General features: G+C 42.9%; 1 protein-coding gene across 1 annotated transcript in view; it reads left to right on the forward strand.

The window, feature by feature from the left end:
- Positions 1-10,328, forward strand: part of LOC128740680 (glucose dehydrogenase [FAD, quinone]) — an 87,424-nt gene extending 77,096 nt beyond the window's left edge. Inside the window, exons 4-5 of the mRNA XM_053836241.1 lie at positions 8,237-9,531; positions 9,594-10,328. Of these exons, the coding sequence (XP_053692216.1) occupies positions 8,237-9,531; positions 9,594-9,845 (1,547 nt within the window). The 3' untranslated portion in view covers positions 9,846-10,328. The remainder of the gene's footprint in view (positions 1-8,236; positions 9,532-9,593) is intronic.
- The last annotated feature ends 13,976 nt before the right edge of the window (positions 10,329-24,304 follow it).

Below are 24,304 nucleotides of genomic sequence, written 5' to 3' on the forward strand. Positions count from 1 at the left end.
ATACTTTCTTCAATAATATTGTAGATAATAAGTAACTCTACACTTGTCCTATAAATCACTTTTTCGAATTCTGTTTGGCTAAGGCCCAGTAGTCAAAAGAGCAAAAACGAAGTAAAAAGAGCAAATCAACCGTGGCTGATGGGATCGCGTCGCTTTGCGGTCCGCAGCTGCAGATTGCTTGCAACAGCAAAACCTTTATTGAAAACTTCGACCTCCTTCTTAATTTCTTTTCTTCCGGGACACTTTGCACAGGTATCAAGTTATTGTCCGGGAAATTGTCGAAAACAACTTTACAGACGACGAATTCAGTTTTCGCTTGAACAGAACCTTCACTTTCACTTTAAGATTTACGCGGGATTTACACGGGCTTTAGAGTATCATTAATTTACCGGCAATTTTCCCAAAATGTTTTATCAATTTATTTTTTGAGAGTGCACCCCTCTTCTTCAACTGATGTTATCGTTTGAACGTTTAACCTAGTCCAATTTGATGTCCTGAAGGTAAACAATTTTGTTTTAATATTAAACCATCCATTTTCTTCAACCGATTTTATCTTTGAACATTGAATCTAGTTCAATTTGATGTCCTGAAAGTGAAACGTCAAAGAAAAGTCATCCTTTCCTTTTGCCAGATACCGCCAGATAGGTACCGCAAGAATTTGTTCGGAACTGTTGTCCTACACGAAACAGTGCTGAAGGTATATTTGTGCATTCGACGGGACGCAGCAATTCTCAAAACGAGGAAAATCTGCGACTCCCTTATCCGAGAATAGTTTTGAACTTCGACCTCCTTCTTAATTTCCAGTCTTCCTGAAAACTTTGCCGAGGTATAAAATTATTGTCCGGTAAGTTGTCGAAAACGGCTTTGCAAATGACAAATTCAGGTTTCACTTGAAAAGAACCGTCAACTCATTATAAAGCATTAAAATGCACAAAGTAATTTGCTAACAACTTTACCTTACTTATATAGTAACTTTCAATGATCAAAATGAATAAAACGCTGTAACAAAATTATCGCCCTAAGCTATTTTGACAGAACAATTTTTTGATACATTTATATATAAGCAGTGTTTGATGTTGAAGTAAGATTTGAGGCGCTTCTCAACCTGCAGTTAATATCAACAAACCATATATATGCTGCATGAAGAATCGTATTATTACATCCATCGGTATATGCTACTATCGCTTCAAAGAGACTTACGTAGTCCTGCGTCACTTATGCGGTCGTGTCTTGTTCACAACCCCTCTGATTTTTAAACACCATCTGATAGTACAATCTAAGAATAGTAGCGGGAATAAGAATAGTAGCTCTCGAACATTTTAAAGCTTTGCTTATGCTCACTACTTGAAATTTTAATGAGCTCACAGGCTTGTGATATTGCTCCTTTTGTACCATCTTCCAATTTTACCTTAATAACAACAAAATTTAATCCATGAGAACTACATTTAACCGATCACAGAATAGAATCTAATTCGACAATGAATGTATCAGAAACTTCATCTGATATCTCGTCATCGTCCGTGTTGTTATCATGTTGGTTATCTGTAATAACAATCTCGTCCGGAGGAGTTTATAAAAACTCGCGCGCTTGGGCTGTGATCATCAACTTTACAAATTAAAGAGCGTTACTACCGGAGTTTGCAGTAGTTGAGTAGAGTTGAGAACTTATTCAATAGACTCATAACCTCTTTCTCCATATACTTAACGGTGTGCCTTTCGGTTGTCTCGACAAGACAAAGTGTACGGGAAACTATCTTGCCATTGACAATCATTTGATGCTTGACACCAATCATAGAGCGTCCCAGACGTGTTACGAGGTCAAACTTTAATGATACCAGAACAGTTTGCCATCAGATTCACATTTAATTAAATCAAAGATATTGCAAATTTTAGGCATATATTCTGGCGTCATTGCATAAAACTGCAAATTGATCACAATAGGATCGATCAATCCATATAAACACCGTTTGGAAAGCAAACTCAATGGATAGTGGCACACTGTGATCAATTCTACGTAGTTTCGGAGAAATTCTTGTTTGTTTACAAATACAACCAGTTTTTTGAAGTTTTTTCGGAATCTCAGAGATAATGCCAATATCTTTAGCGATCTTGGGACGATTCAAATTAAAATACCGTTCTAAATTATACGTAGCCACGTATCGTAGAAATTGTTTTTTTTGCTTTGCTTTGCCCTCGTTTTCTCTCACTTGGATTCGATTGATGACGTTGGACTGCCACTATTACTAAGATTTTCAGTTACAAATCACAAACAACACATCAAAAAAGCATACTTACTCCGTTTTGTGCTATTTTGGGTAAAATACCGAACCACAGCTACTAAAACAATTTAATTCTGATTGATTAGCGAATAATCTGGTTGCTCAGATAAATGAAGAGCAAAGAACGAAAAAAAAATCTAAGCACGCACCATACATATATGAAAATAAATCTCTTGTGGACGTAAGCAAAAAATTGGCACATAGAAAAACTAGAGTGATTATAAAGTGGCGACACTGTCAAAATTAGAATCTGTCAGTGTCATTCCAATCGAGTAGACGACCTATCAAATGGTTAAATGCATGTGTAAAAAAGAAAAAAAAATCAGAAGGTTTGAGATTAGGCACGACCGCATAAGTGACGTAGGACCACATAAGTCACTTTGTAGCGATAGTAGACTCTATCGACACGTCTCATCCTCGTGAAAAATCATGTAAACTTCTGTACAGCAATTTGCATGGACTTCAGGTGCTAGTTAATGGGAAAATGGATAAAATTTACTGGGATCCGGTTAGTTAGGGTTTCAGTTCAGGTGAACATTACATGAAAAGTGCAGTCGATGAGCGTTACCTATGTTTTCACGTAAACTTGACGTACAGATTGTTTGCGTAGGACTACGTCATACGGAAATGTTTGGGATAGGATGTCATTCCAATAAATCGAAAAATGCGAGCGTCACGAACAAATGAAAGATTTTACGTGCCAATAGCATAGTGGTTTCCAGGTCGATTTTGAATATTTTTACGTCAATCGATTGGAAAATCTTCTACGCATCCACACCAATAGGTTTCATAAATTTCAAAGTACGTACTATTGAAAATCTGAAAATAAGAGGTATTGTCTAATTGGAAATCCTCGCTTCGTGATTGGTTGCAATATTCTTTACGATGATCTAAACCTATACCAATTTGATATCTGTGCTTGGGAAGTAAGCCATAACAAGTGACAAAGTTTCCACGTCTCAATAAGGTTTCTTAACACCACGATTAAACTTAGACCATTTTGATGTCCTTGCTTGGGAGGTACGCCAGAAAGAGTGACAAACCCCCTTCGTGCCAACAGATTTCTTTCGAACGCGACTAAACCTAGTTCAATTTGATGTCTGTGTTAGGGAAGTGTGCCAGAAAAAATGACTAAAATTCATTGTCCCAATAGATTGCAAATTCTTTACGTTTCGTTTCGTTTTTATTTGTTAACGGAGACTTTAAATCTTAAGATTCATTCGTCTTCCGGCAAATTCGACGATTCAACCTAGGCGAATTTAATAGCTGTGTTGGAAAAGTGCGCTAAAGCTGTAGTTTTCGATTACAATATAATTCTGTATGAATACGCATGTTTGCCGTGTCATTGGAAATGTAGTGAAAAGATGTGCTGCTAATAAAATGGCATTGAATTGATAAAATCCCTTCAACGTTGGGGAATCATTGGTAATAAAATGTTCCTTTATTTTAAAGTAATCAATAAGCTATTTATGTATTACAAAATATTATACTAAGAAAATAAAATACTTGGTAGAAAATGGTAGGGTCCCAAACTTATGCATGCACAAATATCTGTGCTTGTGGCAACGCTGACTGCTTCCCTTCTCGTCCCTAAACACATCAAGATTTGGTGTGTATCCTTTACGAGGCTGGTCCACCTTTTCATAGACCTTCCTAAGGATTGTGGTCAACTCATTCCACGCTCGTCGATACTTGGCCAAATTCTGCCTAGTAGCAATACTTAGATAGGGTTCCCAGGCTCTAGTTTTCCTCTTCCTCGCTTGCTTGCACTCCCCGTTAAACCAATCATTTTATGCACTCGGGATTTCTTCATCTAGCGCCGCAGTTGCTTGTTATATGAGTGTAGTGAAATCATTAAAGTCACAGGAGTGTTTTATAGCGTGCAAATGTGTAATTTTTCAAGGATTGCATCTTTAGAGAAGTTCATTAATTAAATACAGTCTGTTTTTTACATCATTGGGCGTGGCCGACCCTCTTACCTTCATTAATCTAAAACTATAAGCGTCTTATTTCGTCCGTAACCAAAGCCAGGCACCTGGCATCACACCAGATTTTCGTAGTAATAATCGCAGCTCGCTCCCTACATACTTTAAAGAAAATATAAAGCAAAAACTAGTACGTGTGCCACCTATACTACAGCTGGTGCAAGTACCTCATAAACACTCTGTTATCTGGGGCAGGATTTGCTGCGGGCCTGAAAAAGTAGTTGGTGTTATAAACACAGACAACAGACTAACAGACTCGAAGAAAGTAATCGATATTTTGTGTGTAAAATCTACCGGTGACGCCCTCCAGAAATAGTTTGCCAAAAGGCTCAAAAATATGTATATACCGTAGCACAGTGGGGCAGATTGGTCCGGCGCTCGGACAAAACCTCATAACTCCTTTCATATGCTTCGTAGAGCTTTATTGTCTTCAGCAACATTGTTTGTTATAAAATTTCGCATCTTTCTGTAAATTTTAAGTAGTTGTATTTTTATTCCTATAGATGGCGTTGAGAACTAACTTTTTAAATACTGACTTTAGAAATATTGTGTCTTCAGAAAAGTTGTTTGTCCTGTAAAGTTACGTAAAGTTACTGAACATATCAAAATTGTAGGACTTACGGGAATCAAGTTATAAATATTTTAAATACTCAAACACATTTTTGACGTAGGACTACGTCTTTGTTTACTATACTGGGACTGGGTAGCACTTTGTGAAAACGAAAATAGAAGTGTAACGTTTGAATGAAAGATTTCAAATGCTAATAAATACTAAACTACTGAACGAAACTGAACAATTTATATGTCGTTGGATAGATAAAATGACCAGCAATTTTATAGGATGCGAGAGAGTAATTTTAAGGGGGGCGTAAGAGGGGGGCTCCTATACAAATGAAACATAAATTTCATCAAAACTCGAGAACTAATCAAGCAAATGGAACCAAATTTGGCATGTGGTGGTTTCAGAAGGCAGGTTTTTTTTTCTACGGTGTACTGCGACCTCTTCTATTTCTAAGGAGGGGGGCTCCCATACAAATAATACACAAATTTCCTCATAACTCTAGAACTAATCAAGCAAATGGCACCAAATTTGACATGTGGGGGTTTTAGAAGGTAGGAATTTTTTCTATGGTATTATGAGACCCATCCTTCTTTTAACAGGGTGGGGATTTTTTCTATGGTGGATTAGAACCTTTGCTTTCTTTAAGAAGTTGAGATCCCAGACAAATGAAATACAAATTTCTACATAACTCGAGAACTAATCAAGCAAATGGAACCAAATTTGGCATGTTAGGGGGAGGTATGAATTTATTTTGAAGTTAATTATTTTATGATGGTTTGAAACCCCTCACCCCTGTGGTAGGAGGATAAGGACTCTCATACAAATAAAACAGAAATTTGTCATTCATTATTATTTCAACCTTTATGATGCACACAAGAGATTTTGAAAAGAAATTTCTATGTCTCAAATGTTGCAGGGGTTGTACTTATGAACCCCCGTCCACGTATTTTCAAAGCCACCATTGCATTGCATATTGTGCTCTTCTCTTTTAAACATTCACTTAAACAATGGCACTCACAAATTCTTATAAACATACATATGCCAAAAAGGCAGTTTACATTAGTCTTTGATCTGATGATCTGATATAGTCCTACGTCACCCTTTCGTACAACCCTTAGGGTTGTATATCTTGTAGTTTTTTAAGTATGTAGTCGAAATTGGTAGTCTGACGACCTCCTATACAAATGATCACAATCTGTATATCAAGAGTAATTTAGTATTATTATGCTGGTACAGGGTAATTCAACCATTTGTGGACCTATACATTATTTTGAACTCATTACGCTAAACACCCAGCCAATGGCACTTACAATATTAGTAACTTTCGATTAAGCGATCAATTTCTGCTGCAAATCTCTATAATTTACAGATTTTTTAAAACAGATTGGAGTGTCCATTTTCCTTTTATGGACCCTTGTGGTTTACAATAGAATAACGACCGGGTCCATTATAGGAATTTTAGTGTATTTTGCATGGAGACAGTCCGGTAATGGCGACATTTTTTGCATTGTATATAATGGACCCACTTGTTGAAAATGTCAATTTTAAAGCATTAATAATGAAATGCAGCTAAAATTTTATTAACTCAAATGTGTGCTATGTCTAGAACGTTCTGTTTCATGTCATATATATTCTCAGAAATAAGAAGTATAAGAAGTATAGGTTAACTTACCCTACTATCTGCTTTAGTGCATTCATGCAAATTTTTTAATTCATTAGTTTGGCCATACGCAGCAAAAGGATACGAGTGGCGAGATAGGCTGTCATCGGCCTCAGCCAAATCCTGGCAGAAGGCACAAAAAATAACAAGTAGCTGACAGAGTATATCCTGCAAACACGTATCAACATGTTCGACTCTAAATAAACAAAATGGAGGCTAGTTCAATCGAGCTGAAAGTCCAACCGAACATATTCTACTGCCAATTTGACTTGAAACAGAGCTGATTGGGAAAAAGCTGTTAAGTAATCGCATTAATTGGTCGTCTTTACATTGTCCTGAATTCGCCTTATCGAGTCCGATGTATCTCATAACGATAATAATGCTATGTCTTACATACACAAGCATGACTATTTAACGTACAGCAGGAATGAACATCGCACTGGCGCGCGCATTTACTAATTTGTAGCCTAAAATGCCGGAAAACATGCATTCGGAAAACTTAAACATCTCCGAACGTCGCAACTAGTAGCAGCTAATTTTTTACTTATTACTAGTTAACACCCTGAATGTTGATTTTATGGTAGTGTTAGAGCGGAAATCTGTGGAAATCTTTTTCTACACACTATTGAAAATTGACAAAAATAACAAATATTTTGTTCTAAAACACTTCGTCAGAACAAAGCCTACTAGGAAAAAATCTGTCTTAATATCACCTGAACTATTAGTTTATAATACCTTTAATGTGAATTGTCCTTTAAAAGTATAGAATTTTAAGCAGCATGGTAGCCAGATACTAAAAGATTAAATGATATTTATTTTTTCATTTTCCAAAATTTTTTTACACTATGTTTCACCTTCTTTAATGTCTATTGAAAAACTACTTATTAAAGCAATTTATGTATATTTCTTATAGATTATGTGTCTACTATACGTAGAATATTAAGTTTGATAGAATATCTCAAATAAAAATTTTGAGGTTTTGTCCGAGCTTTTTCGGGTTCTGCCCCATAGTGCGTAGTAATGGCAGCGACATCGAGTTTTAGTTTGCCACTTATTGCTATATGGGTGCTCCTTCAAAGAATTACTCGTTGATTACATAAAAACCTTTTTACACACCTCTCGTAGATTACCTGTTGAGCTGTTCTCTGTGTGATAAACATATTGACTTAAAGTCAAAAATATCCTGTATGAATACGCATGTTTGCCGTTTCATTGGCAATTTCTTGACTGTTGGTATTAATTTCATAGTTTTTTCCGCTTAATCAGTCTTACAATGTCAAAAACCTAAAAAAACATGAAAACAGATCTAATAGTAGCCGAAAACCAACACAACTTTATATATCATAGAATCCTCTGAAAACTATAAAATAAATCATAGAAAATGTTGGATGTAGAGTTCAGACTCGTTTTTGACATTTTAAGACTGATTAGGCCGAGAAAAAATTCGAGGGCTATGAACATAATAGCATTCTTGAAAATGATGTACAAATGTCAGAACTCTGGTTATCGTAATAACTAACATTTTTTTCTACTTCGAAACCAGTTATTGTAGTGCAATACATACCAGCAGGACAAAGTCTCACAATTTGCTAACCCAGATTGGTTACTTAGATAAATAAAACAAATTCAATTTCTGCCCGCCAGCGACTCAGCAAGACATTAATTCACAGTACAACTAACTTCCTTAACCCCTTTCCGGTATAAAGTGCTTACTATTTTTCTTTTTTCTTTACTTTCTTTCTCCAACTAGGTCCCGATGAACCAACGGGAGCCCAAATTCCCTCAATGTTTCTCAACTACATAGGTAGTGAAATCGATTGGAAGTACAATACAGAGCCGGAGAACTACGCTTGCCTTGGCTCCCCGGAACAGCGTTGCTATTGGCCTCGTGGCAAAGTGCTCGGTGGCACGTCAGTTATGAACGGTATGATGTACATCCGTGGTAATCCAGTGGATTACGAAGACTGGGAAGCGATGGGCAACCCTGGATGGAAATGGAAAGACGTTCTACCATACTTCCTCAAGTCAGAAGATAATCAGCAAATGAATGAAGTGGACGGTAAATATCATACGACCGGTGGGTTGCTTCCAGTTTCCAAGTTCCCATACAGCCCGCCATTCTCCTATGCGGTACTTAAGGCAGGCGAACAATTAGGCTACACGACCCAAGATTTGAACGGAGCCAATAATACTGGATTCATGATCGCACAAACCACCAGCAAGAACGGTATACGACACAGTGCAGCGCGAGCTTTCCTTCGCCCAGCTGTAGATCGACAAAATCTGCATATTTTGATGAACACTACAGTAACCAAGGTGTTGGTGCATCCTACATCCAAAACAGCCCATGGAGTCGAAATTATTGATGAAGATGGTCATATGAGAAAAATTTTGGTCAAAAAAGAAGTAATTGTTTGCGGTGGAGCGGTAAACTCACCTCAAATTCTCCTGCTCAGCGGTATTGGCCCGAAAGCTCATCTGGAAAAAGTTGGTGTACGTCCAATTCACGACCTGCCCGGTGTTGGTCGCAATCTGCACAATCACGTTGCATACTTTATAAACTTTTTCATCAACGACTCCAATACTGCTCCACTAAATTGGGCCACAGCTATGGAGTACTTGCTGTTCCGTGATGGCCTTATGTCAGGCACCGGAGTATCGGCCGTGACAGCTAAAATCAGTACAAAGTACGCTGAACGACCGGATGATCCCGATCTCCAGTTTTACTTTGGAGGGTTCTTGGCCGATTGTGCCAAGTCTGGTCAAGTGGGTGAACTACTCAGCAATGATTCTCGATCGATTCAGGTGTTCCCCGCAGTTTTACACCCCAAGAGCCGGGGTTACATCGAGCTGAATTCAACCGATCCCTTAGATCACCCGAAAATCGTGGTTAACTATTTGCAGGAAGACCACGATGTAAAGACGTTGGTAGAAGGTATAAAGTTTGCCATTCGAATGTCTGAAACTGATGCTCTACAGGCCTATGGAATGCAACTTGACCGAACGCCAGTTAGAGCATGTATGCAGCATGATTTCGGATCTCAGGTAATATGCCAGCAAATGAAGTTTAAGTATAATTTAAAGTTTTACTTTTCGGTTTATTGCAGGAGTACTGGGAATGCGCCGTAAGGCAAAACACCGGAGCTGAAAACCATCAAGCGGGTTCGTGCAAAATGGGTCCACTGCGGGATCCACTGGCAGTAGTTGACCACGAATTACGGGTACATGGAGTGAGGAATCTTCGAGTGGTGGACGCTTCAGTGATGCCCAAGGTGACGTCGGGCAACACAAATGCTCCAGTCATTATGATTGCCGAGAAAGGTGCACATTTGGTTCGCCGGGCCTGGGGAGCACGCTAGAGCCCGCTAAAAGTCGTTTATTGTGAATCCTTTATACGCATTTAAAGTGCAAAGTTATCGTCGTATCAATAACGATTATACTGATCACAGAATTTTCATGTCTACAATGACATCCAACGTCGGCCAACATTTTGATAAAACGTAATTCTCAACTAATTAACTCTGATTTTCCACCGCTTGGCTACGCTATAGGTCATTAGTAGCATATTCGATATAAAATTTAAAATAAATTTATTTACATCATAAATGAAAGCCCCCCAAATTAACGCAATATGTCGTCCCATTTCTCAGTTTATCAAAAAACACAGCTCTCTTTAAAATTAATCAGTTATTTGAACATTGCCTCAAACGAAAAGGTGTTATTCTAAACACCTTTCTCCTCAAATTGTTCATACAAATGAACACATCAATCTTCATGTAGCGCAATATTCCGCATCCGATTTAAAGGTAGAGTGTATCGATTGGATAAGCGTAAGTTGGCATGTAAATTATAATTGAATATTTTTAATTAAACTCATAGGAATTAATTTTTTACGTTATCACAATCTCCTTGAAAAGAAACACAGTCAATGAAACAATATGAAAAATTCAACATTAGAAGCTCTTAGAAATCAACTACCGTTCGTTAATAATCGTAACGAAACGTAACCATAGCTCGAAAAAGACCACAGGCTCAAGTCGAAACGTCAGGCAGTAAATTCTGCCGTTGTCGATATACAACCAATTGAGCAGTTGTCAATTCTCAATTAGTTAAAAAGAACCTCGTTTTGCTATGTTTGTTCCTATTCTACTAAAACGCTAAAAAATGCACTTCATTCTTGAGCCTGAAATTACAAAATGATATAAGTTGACTTACATTTACAGAAAAATATTGTTATAAAAAGTGTTAAAGATCAAATTATAATTTGTTTGTTATCCACCTGAATATAAATTCTCAGTGCATTTGCTAAGATTATTGCAATATTAATTTGTTGAGTACGCAAAGCAATGTCTCATATTAATTATCATTTAATTAACCATATAAATAATTGAAACAATTTGGGTCAATTAGATGACATCAAATGCTAAATATGGTAATAGAGTTTTGCATTGTTTTGTATTGTACATTAAATACATTGTATACTTTTCATTCATTAAGCACAATTGCGTACATTTCTAATCAATTACTCATAACACTGGCTTACCGTACTTTGATATAAACTTAATTGAAATTCATAAATCGAATGTTATCAGCGGTTGGCTAAGACAATAGGAAAATTGCATTCCCGTAATGGAGGTCTCGATATCAAGTCTTAAATTACCATTTGTTTCAACTGCGAAGAACTTTGTATAAAAAGCAGACCAATTTTTCTTTACGACATCAGTCACTTGAAGTAGGTAAAACTGTAAGCTGCCAACAGCCACCAAAATCAACCAAAATGTACAAGTTCATCGCTTTCACCCTTCTCCTGGCCATTGTTGGTAAGTTAAATTTAAATGTGCTTTAAAAAAAAAGATAATCACCTAACTACTGCCGACTCCATCCCGCAGCCGTGAACGCTCAAATGCCAGAGGGTATGCCAGGAATGCCAGAAATGCCCGCAACCCCGGAGATGCCATCGACACCTGAGATGCCAGCCACCCCGGAAATGCCAGAGATGCCCGGTATGCCAAACCGTATTACGAACCGTATCACTAACCGTGGTAGACCCTAAATGGTGCCAGAATCAACCGGATATGAATGTTTGGATGTATTTAAGTTAATAAAAGGAAGAGTTCGTTTTAAAAAGCAATCTAATGCGTTTGATATTGGCGCTGCCTTCGAAACATGCACAAAACGTTCTTCTTGAAAAAGGGATTTTAGGTATTAGGTCAAGTATTTATGTCAAGGCCGCATAACTGACTGGTAAAAATTGAGTAATAACTTAAAAAGCGTCTTGTTGAGTTCCACAGAGTTAGCCATAGTGACTTAAAATTAGTTTTTGTGTTGGGGAAGAATAAATGCTTAATGCGAGAAATGAAGATTCAGGCAAACTGAAAATTCTTGATATTAGGCCAAAAATATAGACTTAGCGAAGGTGAGGTGAAGGTGACTCACCTTCGCTAAGTCTATATTTTTGGCCTAATATCAAGAATTTTCAGTTTGCCTGAATCTTCATTTCTCGCATTAAGCATTTATTCTTCCCCAACAGAAAAGTAAAAAGCCGACTGCTATACGTCGTTGAAAAGAAAAGAAAAAAGAAAAATTAGTTTTTGTGATTAAAATTTAGTTTTCTAGTCGGTTGTACGTTGTACCAAAAACGAATTGGTACCTCTATATCTCTTCGATCAAGCGTAAAAGTTTTGCAAAAAGTCATAGATTAAAGTCACCACAGCATTGTTTTGGCATTACAGCCTGAATTCGTTAATTGGGCCACAACTGCACTTCAGCTGATTCGCTAATTGGGCCGACTGACAGTTGTTAGAAATTTCTAAACTCGAAAATTCCATACAGTTTTGACATTCAAGTTGTCACATAGCCCAATTAGCGAACACCCAATTAACGAACCGCCCAATTACCGAACCACCAATTAACGAAACTTTGCTGTATTATAAAATACGATTGATGATCCACCCACTTTCTGAATATAGGGTTCTAGTCGCTATCTTTGGTCATAGAATGTAGTCGCCTATATGATCCCATGGTTATCTATGCAAGCAGTAAGGTCATGCCAGAGTTGTACCGTTATCCGTCATGGGGATAGGGTGCAGAACCAAATCGGTACTAGTCAGGAATGTATCATCCGAGCCTACAACCACCAACTTTGATGTGGGTGATGAGCTTCTAACGTACCTAGAGACAGCCCACGGTTTTAGTGAGACGGAAGATAGCCGTGTTATTAGCCTACTCACCGTTTCGAGCAGGTGTCATCCTTCCTTACCTTTTTTTTTGTATTGTTTATGCAGGGAGAAAATCTTCATAGACAGCACCTTCGCGGTGCCGAATAGGATTCACATGGTGCCAACATGCGCCTACCTACTAAAAACTATCCTGCTGCCCGTTCCTGAACCCCTCCCGGAACTACCGTTAGGTTTTACTTCAGGAGGGAGGACGTGCCGAAGCACTCCGACTTGTCCGTTGCGTGTGTGGGTTCACACAACACCCTTGCCCTTGCATACCGCCACTACCCTTCACCTAGGGCCTGGGCTGCCCAATCAGCCCATTACTGACCCTAGCAAGCTAAGTCAGGCCCTGTCGTTGCAACCGTTCTAGCCGTTGCAACTCCGTTATCACCGCCGTTGCCGCCCTATCAACGGCACCCCATGCGCGCTGCTCAGCGCACATTCTCTGCACAATGTTGTCGGCGTTGGTGTCTTCCCCAACGACCGCAAGCATCACCCGCCGAGTGGACGTAAACCGCGGGCAGTGAAAAATCACATGCTCCGCCGTTTCCTCGGCTACCGTGCAAACGGGGCAAAAGGGTGAATCTACCCGCCCGCGTGTATGTAGATACTTCTTGAAGCATCCATGACCCGACAGAAACTGGGTAAGGAAAAAGTTTACCTCACCATGACCTCTGCCGATCCAGGACGATATGTTCTGGATCAGCCTATGGGTCCACCTATCATGGTCGGTGCGATCCCATTCCGCCTGCCAACGCCTAATAGAGTCCAGCCTAACTCTGTCCCTAGCGCCCCTGACGTTCCTCTGCCTATGGCACTCGATATCCTCACCTAGGAGTATGCATATTGGAATCATGGCTGCAATAACCCCAATCGCATCCAACGATATGGTACGGTAACCGCACGCAACGCGCAATGCTAACAGCCTGAACACCTTGTTCAGACATGCCTGATTGCGCTTACTCTCCAAAGCCGGGGCCCACGCCGGTGCACCGTATCGTAGCACCGACATGGCAACGCTGGCCATCAGGCGTCTCTTACTGCTGTTAGGACCGTAGCCGTTCGGCATGATCTTAGACAGCGCAGTGACCGCCGTTGACGCTTTACCACAAGCATAATCCACATGGCTGGTGAAGTTCAGCCTGTTGTCTGTCATGACACCCAGGTACTTCACACTTCGTTTGGAGACAATCACCTGTCCCCCCACGATTACTTTTGCCTCTAGGGCCGACTTTCGGTTGCTGACCATCACAGCTTCCGTCTTATGGTGGGCCAATCGCAGATTGACGCCCGCCATCCAACCCTCTATTATGCTTATGGCGTCTGATGCCAGCATTTCCACCTCCTCCAGAAACTCGCCTACCACTGTAAGGACGATATCATCGGCGAAGCCAGTGATATCGACCCCAGTGGGTAGTTCGAGCCTCAGCACCCCATCGTACATGGCATTCCAAAGCGTGGGGCCGAGAATCGAACCCTGTGGAACACCCGCTGTCACTCTGTACCTCTTCGCCCCGTCCGCCGTGTCGTACACTAGCGTCCGGTTCTCGAAGTAACTCTTAAGCAACCTGCATAGATGATCCGGTACCCTCATCCTATGCAGCGCTAACGCAATTGCACCCCAGTTAGCGCTGTTAAAGGCGTTTTTGACATCGATTGTGACTATGGCACAATACCTGTCGCCTCGCCTTTTCCGTTTCATAGGCTTCTCGGCCCTCTCCACTACGGACTTTATGGCATCTACAGTGGACTTCCCCTTACGGAAGCCAAACTGCGTGTTTGCCAGTCCGACATCACTTTCCGTCACAGGCGTTAGCCTGTTTAGGATTACCCGCTCTAGCAATTTGCCTAGCGTGTCCAGTAGGCAAATTGGCCTGTACGACGAGGGATCACCAGGCGGTTTCCCCGGCTTTGGCAGCAGTACCAATCTTTGGACTTTCCATTTGTCTGGAAATTCGCATACCTCTAGGCAACTCTGAAGCGTCTCTCTAAACATATCGGGATATGCTTGGATCGCCGCTTTGAGTGCCTCATTCGGAATCCCGTCAGGACCGGGCGCTTTCTTCGTTTTTAGACCCCTGGCAATTACGATGAGTTCCTCATTCGTGACCGGATTGAGGACATCATTCGATTGACCGTACGGGGTCGGAGGCCACCAAACTGGATCGTGTTGCGGAAAGAGCCCTTCCACGATGACTTTCAGCTTTTGGGGGCAGGTTTCCTGCGGCGCAGATGTACCCTTCATCTTTTTCATTACCACCTGGTATGCACCTCCCCAGCGGTTTGAATCCGCATCGCGACATAGCTCCTGGAAACAGGATTTCTTGCTACGCCTAACCTCCTTCTTAAGCGCCGACCTTGCCGCTCTAAGTTCGACTCCCCGAGCTTCAGCATCTGCATCGGTCCGGGCCCTCTGCGCTAGCCTTCTCGCTCTGTGGCACCTGGAACGGAGCTGGGCAATGGTATCACTCCACCAGTATACCGAGCGACGACCGTTCATTGGCTGCCCCGTCCTAGGCATAGTGGTATCACATGCCCGTACTAGGACGTTGGTCAGCTCACGAGCACTCAGGTTCGAGCGGCTGCTCTCTGCACTGAGTGCTTCAACAAACAGGTCTTTGTCGAAGGACTTCACTTTCCACCTCCTCCCTGTCGACTTCACACCGCGTGGCCGTAGCGCCCGTCGTTCAATCGTGTACCGTATAGCTTGGTGGTCGCTATGCGTGTACTCATCTGACACCCTCCAGCCCATGTTGGCAAGCAACGTTGGGCTGCAGAAGGAGATGTCGATGATCGATTGTTGTACCCCCCTACAAAAGGTACTGACGGATCCCACGTTAGCCAGACTTACATCTAGCTTGGACAGAGCTTCCAGCAAGCTTTGTCCCCTCGGAGTAGTGCACCTGCTACCCCATTCGACAGCCTAAGCATTGAAGTCTCCTCCAATGACAACGGGCTTGCGGCCCGTGAGTTCGTCGGTGAGCACGTCTAGCATCCGGTCAAACTGCTCCGGCGACCACCTAGGTGGAGCGTAGCAGCTACAGATGCAGACGCCATCGACCACCGCGATCACGAACCCCTCTTGGTCGGACGACACCACCTCCTGGATCGGGTATCTACCCATCACGGCGATCGCTGCCATCCGACCCTTGTCGATAACCCAGTTTGTGCCTCCACGAAGGACCCGGTAGGGATCCGCGATAATGGCAATATCGCACCCCGTCTCGGCTGCCGTTTGCCAAAGCAACTCCTGTGCCGTTTCACAGTGGTTTAGGTTAATCTGTATAACCTGCACCCTTATCGTTGCAATGCCCGCCTATAAGCCGCACACAGTGGGCCACCTGTGGCATGCTTATTTCCCGCATCGACTGTGCTTAGCAGGTACCTGGGGGGTTTGCTACATCCCCTGGCGAAGTGGCCATCTTCGCCGCACCGCCTGCACAGCTTGGACCGATCGGGGGCCTTACACTTGGCCGCCCGATGGCCAAAGCCTATACACCTGAAACAGCGTTCGATACGCCGTTTCGACACCAGTGTACACACTGACCATCCTACCTTAATTTTGCCAGACGCCAACATCTTGTTGGCGATTGCCTCTGGCACGTTTAAGGTCGCAGTTTGCATATCACCGTATGCCTTCCTCAACCGGATGTCTGCGGGTGCCACATCAACCTTAAGCTGATCCCGCTGAGCATCACTCAGGTCCACTGTCGTCGTAATCTCGTCGAGGTTTTTGCACTCGACCAGAACACGCTGCGACAGCGCCTTTACCTGGCCCGCTTCGCCCAGGGACTGCTCTACCAGTTTCTGGTAATTCGAACTCTGGACCGTTGGGTCCTTTTTGAGCTCGAAGAGCATATCCCCTGCCTGGGTTCGGCGGGTCTTTACTACGTTGGCCCCAAGCTCCTGCAACTTGGGGTCCACTCGAACCTTACGCAGTAGTTCGGCGTACGACAGCTTACCTGTCAGCTTCACTACTAAGGCGTCGCCCTTATGGACGCGCCTTGGCTTTGGCTTTGCAGCCGCAGCCTCGCTCGGTTTCGGTCTCGGCGGTTTAGGCGGTTTACGCCTAACCACCTGCCATTCCTCCTCCCCGGTCCCGGAAGCACCATCCGGGACCGCCTTCGCGCGTTCACTGGTAGAGGCGCGAGCCGAAGTCCGCTGCCTCTTGGCTACCAGCGTTGGTCCATGGTCGGGCGTAGCCGCCTTGCGCTTGGCAAGCGGCGTACGCGCCTGACTAGGCATGGCCACAGTCTTAGCGGCTATGACCAGAGCTTCGGCGATTTCGCATCGCTGCAGAAGCTCTTGCCTCTCCACCTCGGCAGCTATGACGGTAGAGCGGAGGCTCACCGCCAGCTTTTTAATGTCGAGGTGGACATTTGACCTAGAGTTGATGAACGAGTACAACTCGTCCACCAACCTTTTGGCTTCCTCCAGCTTGCAACTGGCTGGAGGAAGCCCAACTTCGCCCTCAAGAGGGTGCACCACGCCCTCCGTTGACATTTGCCTACCGCTGTCGCTCGCCCTCTTGGCTGAGCTAGCAGCGGTGGCTACCTGCGTTCTAACTGGGGTGTTAGACTTTGGTGGGGTCAACTTCCTCTTCGGTATCGCCCCCGTTTTCGGGGGGCTTTCCTGTATGGGCTGTGCCCCCGATTTCGGCGGGCTTCCCTTCTTGGGTCGCGCCCCCAATGACGGGGGGCTACCTGTCTTTGCTGTTGGTGACCTGGCCAACTTACTACTTTTGGCAAAGATATCATCTTTGCCACTAGTAGCACCCGTATTCGCTCCCTCTTTAAAATTTAAAAATTTGTCCATTCGAAAGGGTTCCAACTCTAGGCCGCTATCTCCACTCGTAATTGTGTAGTCGCCTTAACGATCCCATGGTGATCTATGCAAGCAGGGAGGCCATGGCTAGGGACACTCCCCCCTACCCTTCATGGGGGCAGGGATGTCAGCATCCGATCAGCGTTAGTCAGGAATGTATCATCTGAGCCTACACCACCGCACTTTGACGTGAGTGACGAGCTTTGAACGTACCTAGAGACCAGCTACGGTTTTAACGGGACGGAAGGCAGCTGTACCATTAGCCTACTCGCCGTTTCAGGAAGGTACCACCCTTCCTTACATAAGGTAGTAGAATAGCACAGCCGTCAGCCCTGTAGCGCCAAATCCAAACGTTTATTCCCGCCCGTCCAGTACACCGTAATTAGGATCTTCCTGGAACCGATCCTAATGTGCCCATGGCACTCCTGACCCGGCTTTTTTGCTTAAAGTCCTGAGCTCTATTTTTTTTTTTTTTTTTTTTTTTTGTATGCCAGAAGGGCATTGGGTTAAAAGGCCACTGCGACAGTCGTTAATGATCGTCTTTTGTGGCAGGCCCCGATTGCTGTACACAGTTTACGGGTCGCTCATACCCATTGATGGAGTTGAGCGGAATACAGGGATACCCCGATATAAGACAACCTCGTTATTAAACAACCTCGATATAAGACAATTCGATATAAGACGATTTTTACCTCGATATAAGACAAATTCCTTTGATATAGGTGGTAAAGACACCAGGGCTAAATTTCCATTCCAAAAGCGGCACCATAAAGATGTTCAATATTTCGAAATAATCCTAAAAATTGTAAAAAAACTAATAACTCAAACAATTAAAAATAGTGCAAAAAAGTAAACATACAACACAGAGTAAAATTGCCGACTGCTAATCCAAAAATTGTTCGAAATATCGTATTTCGATATAAGACAATTTCGATATAAGACAACTTTTTGAAAAAATTAATTGTCTTATATCGAGGTATCCCTGTAGTTGTAATCCTGTGCCCCAATTCGGTACTACATGGTTTATAAAGCCAATGACCGTTTTGGGATTTAGGCTCCATACCTGATATGGAGTAAGAAGGAAACTTCCTAAGAAGTTGTGCCTTGATAATGCAAGAGCTCCGCAATAGCAGAGCAGATGCGCTGAACTTTCAGGTTCAGAGTTACAAAAGCGGCAGGTGTCAGATGATACCTTGCCGATATTCTTTAAATGATAAAGAGCGGGGCTGTGTCCTGTTAGGAGTCCCGTGATCGTGCGTAGTTCACTACGAGTTAAATGGAGTAGTTTTTTAGCTACTGCAGGGTTTGGGTAGATAAACTGTTTAGCTTGTCTACAACCCTGTGTTTGATTCCAACGGGATGCTATTTCTAGCTTTTCCCATGTCATCAGTTCGCCTTTCACGGCGGATGTGGAGGTGCCCAGAAACGGTTCAGGACCAATAAATTGCTGAGCTGATCCTTGTCTTGCTAGGTTGTCAGCAAATTCATTGCCCTCGATTCCGCAGTGACCGGGCACCCAAAGTAATAAAACTTTGTTTTGGCGGGAGAGTTCCCTCAATGCTGTGCTGCACTCCCAAACTAATTTGGACACGCATTTGGCGGACTTGAGAGCCAGTAGTGCTGCTTGGCTGTCCGTGAAGATACCGATTTTCGCAACAGGACGCTACTACGTCCGCAGCTGGCTTATAGGAATTGAGCCCCGCTCGCCTCTTTACACCACTGCGCCACGCTAACCGCAAACACTACGGCGCCCGCAGCTGGCTTATAGTAGTTGAGCCCCGCTCGCCTCTTTACACCACTACGCCACGCTACCCTCAGGCACAACGTGCCCCCCTTTCCCTGTTAGCACACAACTGAGGGTACAACCAAAGACTGGTATTTGGTCGACCCTAGGCCCAGTTGCGTCCCTTCCTTACCTAAAGTAGTGGAATAGCACAGCTGTCGCTGTGGATCGACGCAAGGTTAGTCAAGAAAGGTTTTCTGATGTTCAAATTTGTTTTTCCCCCCCGCTGGGTTACTCTTGACGACCACCGATTTTTCAAAGCGGAAACTGTTGAATGTTTAAACGACGTCGATGGTTGCTAACCAATCGTGCCGCGCACTTCTGTTCTACAAACTGTGAAAACTAGATCACCTATTTTAACTCACCTTGGATCGACGCACTTGGTTCAATACGTGAGTTATAATGCTTTCCTCCTGAGTGAATAGTTAAGTCATCACTTGTCCTCGACTGGCAAGAATATTTGGAGTTAATAGGACTCGCGCACTAGTATTACCATTAGTCCTGCAATTGCCCAGTGCTCTAATAGTCTGCCGAAAAAATAAAAAATCAAAAATGCCGGATGCGGAATGTAGGATTTGGGCTTCGCTATGTTTTGCACGCTAGTGATTGTATGTAGTTTCAGTAACAAAGTAATAGCTTTAAATTTAAAAAGATGTTCCTTACGGAAGCTGCGAATTTCAGATTACCAAAAAAGCAACAACAAACATCAATATTTAAATCTGCAATACAGAAAACTTTTTATATTTCCAGCGAAAATATCATTTGCTTTCCATGACAATGATATTGACCTTTCAGAAATATCACTACAGTGCTTTACCAGAAGAATGAGACCGCTCAATAGCTTACTATGTTGCGAAATCAGTATGCAGTAAGCGTGGGATAACGTGAGCTCTACAAGTATTAGACGAACGATAGTATTTCGATATTCAAAATGAACGCATGATATTGACGAAAAGCAACTCTCAATATTCAGCAAAGAGGTTCGAATTTTCCGAGCCCTGTCACAGACTAACACATGCTCCAGTGTGCATCATTCCATCACTAACAAAAACAATCAATTGAAATTTTCAACTAAATTTATAGCGTGATGCGAAGACTGCACCAAGTAATGTTACCCATATAACACAAGATCGTAATAGGAAGCCCATATTAAGTCGTATGTATGCCAATTTTACATTGGAATTGCATAATGATTAGAGTATGTCAAAACAAAGTGTACAATAAGTTGTTTTGCAGTCGTGCGAGACGTCATATACAATTTATGGCTGTGAATTATAAAGCAGTATAGATGAACATTTAGTTATATTTTAATCGTGTATTGAGGAGTATTAAGTTGCGTGTTCCAAAAACTGTTGTATAGAATACAAGGATAGAATTACAAATGCTTGTCAAAATTTTGGAACGTATATATTGCCTGCACTTTGGTACTTATATATTCTTATGTGGTGTGAAATATAACTTTTTCGTGCGGATATGATTTCGTATCCCTGAGTTACAACCGAGATATACAGATCAAATTTTTGGCGGGTAGTGTTTTTTGCTATATTTAGGGTTATCGCTAAATGATGTTTTGCTAGAAAATTTTGTGTCTGTGGGATTAAAGCAACCACTACCCATTTTGAAGAGTTGTAATGATGCAAATACAAATCATATTAGAGCTGTTTGTAACACCACAACATTACTGATTGCAATATTTCTTATAAAACAGCTGGAAGGGCTTTCCCAAAAAAGGAACAGTATAGTTTTCACTACGAATGCCTTGAAAATTGCAATACAGCAAAAGGGTTAATGCGAAACTGATCATATTGTGGTTGCAAAACCACAATGAGGCTAACCGGCACGAAACTTCTTTGTTAGCAGCTTTCTACACTCTGTCATAAAACCACTGATATAGCGTTATAAAATTCACACTATTTTACTTGTGTATTAGACATTTGAGAACTGAACAAAATTTGTTGCAGTTTGTTTCTATTTTGGGCCTACCCTCTGTTCTCCAGGGCAACAATACAAAACAATAGTGGTATGTAGTGGTACACTACTATGGTTGCACATTCTTTTTGTGGGGATAAATTGGTTCTTCAGGCACAGGTAACACGAAAACAGAGTAGGTCCAATAATTAGAAACTTACTTACTTACTTATGTGTCCATGTCCGCCGGTCCGGCAGAACAAAGGGATGAAATCAGAGATATCTACTGATGACGGTTACCCGCCATGGCTTTTACCTGTCGCCAGGACAGGTTCTCGTCTACAGCCCGGATGTCGTTGGCTAGGCTGCGTCGCCATAAGCCTCTGGGTCTGCCTCTTCTACGCTGTCCTTGTGGATTCCAATCGAGTGCTTCTCTGCAAACCTCGTTCGCTCCTTTTTCCTCAAGGTGTGTCCGATCCACTTTCACCTACGTTCACGAATTTCTTTGGCTATCGGCCGTTGATGACACCGACGATGGAGTTCCTCATTGGATATCCAGTTATCAGGCCACCAGGCACGAATGATGTATCGCAGGTACCGGTTAATCAATACCTGCAGTTTTTGCGTTGTCTCCGCTGAGACGCACCACGTTGCGCAGGCATACAGCAGTACGGATTTAACGTTTGAATTAAAGATTCGAGTTTTAGTACGTAGAGTGATCTGGTTTGAGCGCCAAATGTTTCGCAGACCTGCAAAGGCATCCCTGACCTTCCTGATCCGTGTGGCTATATCAGTCTTGGTACCACCATCGGGCGTTGTCTGGCTACCAAGATATTGAAAGGCGTCTACCTGCTCAACTTCCTGTCCCACTACTGTGAAGTTGGTGGAATTGTCAGTGTTCACTACCATAGACTTAGTTTTCGCTACATTGACTGTGAGACCTGCTGCCTGGGACTTTGACCAATATGCCATGGGCATTCAGTCCACCGGAAAAGTTGCGGTTTCCCATATATTGCTGAAAAGCTGATGCATCATCTGGGCTGACAAAGATGGGTCAGCTTTGAGCATTTCGGCTGAAATACAGTCTATCCCTGGAGCTCTATTGGATTTCATACTCTTGATGGCTGCTACAATTTTATCCAGCGATGGCGCCTCCGAGTTGACGCGATTAATTCGACGACCTGTAGTCGTCATACGCTGCTGGTTTTGTTGGTCTCTGACATTTGAAACTCAGAAGAGTTGTTCAAGGTGTTCAGTCCATCGCTTAAACTATTCTGTACGGTCAGACAGTACCTGACCAGCTCTGGTCCTTTAGCGGCATCTTTGTATTCATCCTGGCACCACTAAGGCGGCGAGAAATATCGTACAACAAACGGATATCACCATTGACAGTGGCGGTTTCTCCTTGTTCGGCTAGGAAGTTAGTCCAGGCTCTCTTGTCCCGCCTACAAGCACGTTTAACAGCCCTCTCCAGTTCGGCGTATCGTTGACGGGCAGCTGTCTTAGCCGATCTGGTCCGCGCTCGCTCAATGCCGGCTTTCGCCTCTCTCCGCTCGTCGATCTTCCTCCAAGTTTCATCCGAAATCCACTCCCTCCGCCCGCTGCGCGCTTTGCCGAGGGTTTCATCACTGGTCATGATAAAGGCGTTCTTGATTCTTCCACCAGGTGGCAGCTCCGAGTCTCGAGATTCAAGTTGTTCGACAAAGGCCCTTTTCACCTCAGGATTCTCCAATCGGTGGACGTCGTAGCGGCACCCAACTTTCTCCTCCCGACGTCGGACACGTGCGACGCGCAGACGTATCTCAGCGATAACAAGATGATGGTCAGTTGCAATATCAGCACTGCGTTTGTCGCGTACATTAAGAAGGCTCCTTCGCCATTTACGGCTGATGCAGATGTGGTCGATTTGGTTTTTTGTTCGCCCGTCGCGGGAAACCCACGTAATTTTATGTACTGGTCTATGGGGGAAGAGTGATCCACCAATGACCATGTTGTTATTACCTCAGAATTCTGTAAACAGCTCCCCATTTTCGCTCATCTCTCCTAGGCCATGGCGTCCCATGACGCGTTCAAGGTCCGCGTTGTTTGAGCCAATCTTCGCGTTGAACTCGCCCATGTGGAGTTGGATTTTCCCCTTCGGGATTTTCTCAACCACGCTGTTCAGCTGGCTATAAAAACTCTCTTTCTCCTGCAGGTCGGCAACATCTGTTGGCGCATAGCACTGGATTGCTGTAATGTTCCTAACCCGTGTTCTGAATCTGGCAACGATTATTCGCTCATTTATCGGTTCCCACTTCATCAGGGCCGCATGTAGGAATCCAACTCCTCTTTTTCGAGTAGCATGTTCACCTCGTATGCCTGAGTAGAGCAAGACTTGCCCGGATGATGTCCTGTGTTCGCCAGTACCCGGCCAGCGGATCTCGCTCAGCCCCAAGATTTCAAGCTTCAGGCGGTTAACTTCCCTTGCAAGTTGAGCCAGCTTGCCCTGCTGGGCAAGGGTCAGTATATTCCATGTTCCGATTCGTGTCCGTGTTTTCATGTTAAAGGTCATTGCCAATAATCCAGAGAGATTTCTTCTTTCATTTTCGGTAACTTTTTTGTGTTCCGGTACAAGAGGTTGTTAACCTAAGGTCCTTATCCGGCTGATGGGGCTGCCATCTTAATGTGGGCGGGAGCCACTGTGCCCCCTTTCCTGTTAGCATACGACTACCGAAGTTGCGTACCCCAGCCGGTACCTCGTGGAGGAAGGAATAGGAGTTAATGAACAGAGGTTATGGAATGCACATGTTCACCCTTTGCCAGCCAAAATAATTAGATACATGCCGAAAATACCATCCAACGCCCTGCTTTGGTTTTCTGTAAAACTCCATAAATCTGGCAAAACGGGCAACTGCAAATTATTTTTAAAGTCTTTGTTACCTTTGTAAATTTGTTGTCTTTGTAAATTTGTTGTCTTTGTAAATTTTTGGATAAAATCAATTATTTTGGAAGGATTTTGCATAGAAAATGACAACGTGTATATGAGAAGCAAGAATGGATTCGGTTTTTACGATTGAACTTTAAGTAAACATGCAAAAAATCT

This window comes from Sabethes cyaneus, chromosome 3 (assembly GCF_943734655.1).
Source record: "Sabethes cyaneus chromosome 3, idSabCyanKW18_F2, whole genome shotgun sequence".
NCBI lineage: Eukaryota > Metazoa > Arthropoda > Insecta > Diptera > Culicidae > Sabethes > Sabethes cyaneus.